Here is a 6,000-nt window from a genome sequence, read left to right on the forward strand (position 1 = left end):
AAAGTATGACAAGTACATAATATTTTCTCATTCCAAAGGAGAATCTTCCCACTTAGAAACTGATACAAGTAGATCCTTTAGATAAGGATGCAAAGGGACTTTTTACAACTCTTAGCCTTGATCCAAAATAAATAGATACTAACTCTTTATGCCATAAATTACAGGTGGCACACACAAGGTCCGAAGGCCGAATCCAGCCCCCCCACCTTGTTTTATTCAGCCCTGGCACCTTGTTTCTACCCAGCGGCAGCACCGAGCTCTCACTGAACTGTTAAGGAGTAGTTACATGTATACAGCCCTAAAGTTACATTCGGCCCTTTGAAAGCGATGGTGAGGCTGGTGTGGCCCCCGCTGAAAATGAGTTTGACACCTCTGCCATAAATGGAGAAGTATGTCCTTTACATACACTAGTGAGATCATTGTGAAAATTAAGGATGACTGGCCCCAAAGATGTCTTTTGCTAGTCCTGCTTCCATTTTGTTGTAAATGAACTTTTACGCTCTAGTTGCTGGGCCTCTTTAGAGAGTTAAAGTTTTTTATCGGCCAGAGAGCACCCCCAATTTTTCCTGTCACCCAGGTAACATTCTCACCATTTGTCGATCACTAAAGTACCAAGTAGGCTGCCAGGCCCCTCCCTGTTGAGGAACGTGGAAGAAGCCTCTGTTACCTAGCCTCTGCTTGCAGCGCCCTCCTCTTTGGGAAAAGCGAAAACTCGACCTCTTAATCACTGTCATCTTAACCTTCTAGAGATGCCAGGACAGACCCTCAGACCCTGCAAATCCCCGCCGAGCCCTTCCCAGCCTTGCTTTGGAGCAGCGGGCTGCTGTTCCCTAGGTTCCCAGAAGTCGCCCGTCCACAGAGACCCCATGCTTCCCTGAGTCCCTCGCAGCTCTCCACCTGGTCTGACAGGTGGGAGCTGGGGGTGGTGAGGATGAGGCCGTGCAGGCTCCATGCACTCAGCAGCCCCAGCCCCCAACACCCACACACACATCAGCTTGGCCAGTTAGCTTCCCAACTTCTTACGTTTCTTTTGGCATTTTTACCCCACTGATCAATATCTTCCCTCCACTCCCCCCGCCCCATACATCTCTTCTTTTTCACAAGGAGGAACTGTTTGTGAAAACCACCCGCTTTATTGCTTGTGTGTGTTTCGCTGTCACACTGCGACATGCCTGCCCCCGGCTGTCCGGAGGCCTTTATCGGGTGTCTGCAGCAGACGGCCTTGCTGTAACCTCGTTCCACACCCAGACGTGCGGCACAGTCAGTGGTGTGAGCACTGGGTTGCTCGGCATTTTTCGTGTTTCCTTCCATTATGCTGGAGGAGCCAGTTTCTGGCTCAAGGTTAAAAGAATTCCTCCAAGCTAATAGGAAGTTTAGGATGACTGATAAGCATTGCTATCCAGTGAAGCAATTGGATAGAGGGTGAGCTTTTTCACGTGCAAAAAGGCGATGCATTTCCTAAAAACCGTTCCTTAAGATGAATGGCAGAGGGGCTCAGTCAGGATGGAAGAGGAAGCGCTGCAGCTCGGGAATGAAAGCGCAGACGTGTGCTCTGCGCTTTTCCCCAGACACACACACACACACACACACACACAGGAACCTGAAAGCTGTCTGTTAGAAGGATGAGATGTTGCTGTGAGCCAGACCATGGTGGTTTGGACAGAAAGTCTTACAGAATTATTAAGCCTTAAAAAAAGCAAAGGAGATTTATGCATCTGCCTTTGACCAATTTGGTTTGGAATGGGTTCATAATGGAAAAGTAATAAAACCAGAAGAGACAGTGTCTTCTGAGTACAGTCTCGCTTTTAAAAAATCTAAACATGGGCTGTCCCGTTTGGGGTAAAACGGCTGTAGAAAAATTTCCCACTGGTAATTTTGGGAGCGTTTTATTGTTGTTGTTCCTTTTTCATTGATGACCCGCCAGTATAAATTTTAAGCTTTCTGTCAAATATTTTTTCTGGAGGCGACGGTGTATGAATAAGGAACCCTGAAGTGTTATCTGTGGGAGTCTCCTCCTCTGGTGACCCCCAGGCCCCCCACCCCACACACACAGATGCACGCGCACATAGTGTTGGTTCAGCTATCAGTAAAGCCTTTTCTGGTGTAACTGGAGAGGTTAGGGTCTGAAGGATAGGAGCGGTTGAGCGTGTGCGAGAAGGCACCTCCCGTGACTGCCAACAGCCGCAGAAAAGCATGAAGAGGAAACGCATAACAAGCTTCACCTCTGAAAAATCAGACCTAATAACTCGGCGAGTTTCTGATTTCAAAAGGAAAGCAAAAATAAATTTCAAAAGAACCAAAGACTTTCTCTCTTTATCCTCAGCCACTGGAAGTGTGTTATTGATAAATAATTCCTTACAGCTATTTAAGAATAGAAGCCTAACAAGTGGACGTGACTTGCGGAAAGGGAAGGGGGAGTGTCAGTAGGTGGGTGGGAGCCTGCAGCGCTGCAGACGAAACCCTCAAGGTTGTGCTTCCCAGAGGGGACAGTGCAATAGGCATTTGATTTCCTGGGATGCTTAACTTTCTTTCCACGGGCCAGCAGTTCAAAGCACAGTTATTTTTATATAGTGAGAATGTGAGCAGACTGATGGTGTTGTCTTTCCTGCAGGTATGCCGGCAGCATCGTTAGTGACCCCTGCTGATGTTATCAAGACTCGATTACAGGTGGCCGCCAGGGCCGGCCAAACCACTTACAGCGGCGTGACGGACTGCTTCAGGAAGATACTGCAGGAGGAAGGCCCGAAAGCTCTGTGGAAAGGAGCTGGCGGTATGGAAATAATCCGTCCTTAACTAAACCCTGGGGATCAGGTGAAGTTTCAGAATCTAGTTATATCTGATACTTCCCCCTTTTCCTTAAAGCTCGTGTGTTTCGGTCCTCGCCCCAGTTTGGTGTGACTTTGCTGACTTACGAATTGCTGCAACGATGGTTCTACGTTGATTTCGGAGGAACGTGAGTGTCCTCGTGCTAGGTGTGCCCCTGAATTTCAGCGGCTTCGAACGCTCAGTCCTCGTGGAGAAAGGTCCACCGGCCTGTGCCCTATGTTGAGATTGAGGAGGCATGGGAAAGGGGTGAAATCATGTCTTCAGACCCATTTCCAAGGGGAACATACAACTAACTAGAAATTCCACAACTGCTTTATGAGGCAGACTTTTGGTTTTTGAACGTCGTTTTTACCAAGTTGAAAAATAGTGATAACAAAACCAAACTCGGATTCTCACTCTACTTTCCCTTTTTAGGAAACCTGTGGGATCAGGGCCAGTTCCTAAGTCCCGGATCGCGCTGCCTGCCCCCAATCCCGATCACGTTGGGGGCTACAAGCTGGCAGTTGCAACGTTCGCAGGGATTGAAAACAAATTTGGACTCTACTTACCTCTCTTCAAGCCATCAGCACCTACCTCACAAGCCACCCGTGTTGGCTCTTAGGAGGGCCGACCTTGGGACGTTGCCACAGCTCCGGTGTCACGTGGGTGAAGAGGACCCCATCTCGGGCTGGAGCAATATCTCATTCCTTTCAGGTCCATCTCTTGTTCAGATTCAAGTCCAGGCTTTTTTTTATAAGGGGAAATCATTCATTTGCTCTGTGTTTTCTTCACCGGATCATTGTAAAATTATCCATAATCTCTCTGTGGGCATCTGCTTACAAGCCTCAGTTTGTACCTGACATTTGCTGGGATTTGGTCAACACCCAGGATTTGGGGGAGAGAGCCAAGCTGAATAGAAAGTAGAGCTTTTCTCCTCGGGTGAGGGTCGCAACCCCACAGAGGCTACTGAGAGGCCGTCGCAGCGCTCAGAGTGTCTCGTGTGCCTACAAACTGGTAAGAAACTGGAAGCCAGGAAAAGGATCAGAATTAGCCGGCTTAGCCTGGCTTCAGATTTTAAGTGTGCACTAATTCTGCCTCTGGATTATATTATAAAGCTTTTATTGGAAATATGGTGGTTTTGTTTTTTTGGTAATGAAAACCATATTGAAGATATTTAATAATCGTATTATGTTACTGATACCAAGACTGCTAGTGAGAAGGCTTTGTCCTTCAGGGAAGTCCACTTGGCGTTTTACTACACAGAGAAGCCACGGGATGCGCCCCTGCTTCTGGGTGTGCGAACGCTGGAGAGCCACTTGCGGGCTGCGCGCGTGCTGGTTCCTGCCTATCGCAATGAACACTGGAAAAATGCACACCCCCGTGGGCACCTGTCCCGGTGCCCTCCGGGTCCCTCACAGGTGGCACCCAATTGATTTAAAACCCACTTTATCTTGAATCATGTAAGACAAATATACTCTACTGTACATTTTTATTTAATTTGTGGGGCCTTGCATAATGGTCAGAAGGCTTGTGTGCTTGTGAAGAAGGAAATAAACTATTTTTAAAGCTATTGAACGTTTTCTTTTTTTTTTGGTGTGTTATATGGTAAATAATGGCCATTATTGGACTCCATATGTTTTATCCTGAGGGGGCGTTCATTCCTATGGGCATGGCTGTACCCTCCTGGCGCTCAGGGCCGTGTGCCCACCCACTGGCCTTATGCCCGTGTGCCATTTTCCCAGTGAGACAAACTGCATTTCACCATCGATGAGCAAGGAGTCTGGCACACGGACCCCTCTGTTGTAGCCATCCTCTGCACTTTCTGCAGTTTCTTATCCTGAGAATGAAAGTAAGAGAAAGTTTCACTGGAAGTTGGGCATGAAAATTCGTATGAAACGATGGCAATTGTATTTTCTTGGACTCTTCCTCGTACCAAAACTTTATACCACAGTATCTGACATTTGTTCACTTTTGGCCAGTGCGCTAATGATCTGGGGAAAGAATGCCAAAGGGAATTTAGGGCTCTTCGTATGCTACAGACATGCTCCTGTGGAGGCCCTGATTGATCTGTCGGGAGTCAGTCTGAGCGTTCTCCTCTGTGAGAGACAGGCATTTCTCAGTCTCTCGCTTGCTGTAGGTCAATAGGTTGGCATTCAGTTACTGTTCGAGACGGGAAAGTCGGTGCTATCCACAAATCGGATTTCTTTTAGCGAACACGAGCTTTCTATCCTCCCCAGAAACAGCACATACAGGGCTCCCTCCATGCTTGTAGTTTGGCCAAACCTGAAGAAAATTCCGCCCTCTACCCTTCCCCCCGCAAGCCCCACTGAATGTGGTAAGTGATGCTTATATTTTAATCTCAGAGACAAGTCACAAAGCTCCAAGTAGGTCTTAGGAGTGCGGGTGGTGTGGCACTCAAAAGCTTTGAGTAGCAAAAGCACTCAAATGTTGGTGTTCTGAGTGGGGAGAGAAGTCCCTGAATGTAAATCTCTGTAATCCTTTTCTTCACTTCCATGAAATTTTACAGAAGATCAATTTTTCATGATATGAACACTGCCCCAAATCGCAGAAATGGTACACACTGCTCTGTCTGCTTGGCTGTTGCATTGGATGGAGGTGAGGTGGGCAGGGGGGTGGCCTGGGCTTCACAGAGACCTACCTGTAGCTGAGGGCTATTCTCCAGCACATGAGAAACCAGAGGTATGAGGAAGGCAAAGGAGTCAGGGGCACAGGGCTGCGTTTCTTTAAAAGCCTTGGCTTATTCAGTTCAGAGATAGGCAGTGGCTTGAGACAGTTTGAAGGAGGTCTGATTTCCATCCGAGTTCCGCTCTGTGGGTGGCGCGACTGTGACACCCTAGAAGGGGACTGCAATCACCCTGCGGCGAAAACCACGTCAAATTTGTTCTGGGCTTTCCTTCTTCCTCAAGTGACAGCACCATACCTCGCCAGTGCTGTGGCTGCCGGTCCCTTCCCTCCTTCACGCTGAAGGACTAAAAGATGTGTAACGCCAACACGCTTGCCTGCCCACCCCGGGGTCCGGGGGCTCTGCCAGCCCCGCCAGTCTTTCAGCCCTGCCTTTCATCCACCTCCTGATTGCTTACAGGGTGGGAGAGAGGCCTGTCTTTGGTAGCAGATTTTTTTTTTTCCCTGCAAGGAGGGGAAAAAATGTGAAGCTGGCCACAGAGTGAACACACC

The 6,000-nt window shown here is 48.3% G+C and overlaps 1 protein-coding gene across 2 annotated transcripts in view; it reads left to right on the forward strand.

The window, feature by feature from the left end:
- Positions 1–4,380, forward strand: part of SLC25A13 (solute carrier family 25 member 13) — a 168,548-nt gene extending 164,168 nt beyond the window's left edge. For both annotated transcript variants that reach the window (XM_037046438.1, XM_037046437.1), the window contains exons 16-18: positions 2,612–2,770; positions 2,863–2,953; positions 3,241–4,380. In XM_037046438.1, coding sequence (XP_036902333.1) covers positions 2,612–2,770; positions 2,863–2,953; positions 3,241–3,427 — 437 coding nt within the window. In that variant the 3' untranslated portion in view covers positions 3,428–4,380. The remainder of the gene's footprint in view (positions 1–2,611; positions 2,771–2,862; positions 2,954–3,240) is intronic.
- The last annotated feature ends 1,620 nt before the right edge of the window (positions 4,381–6,000 follow it).

Source organism: Sturnira hondurensis, unplaced genomic scaffold (genome assembly GCF_014824575.4).
Source record: "Sturnira hondurensis isolate 20B ecotype Veracruz unplaced genomic scaffold, ASM1482457v3 Scaffold0005252, whole genome shotgun sequence".
NCBI lineage: Eukaryota > Metazoa > Chordata > Mammalia > Chiroptera > Phyllostomidae > Sturnira > Sturnira hondurensis.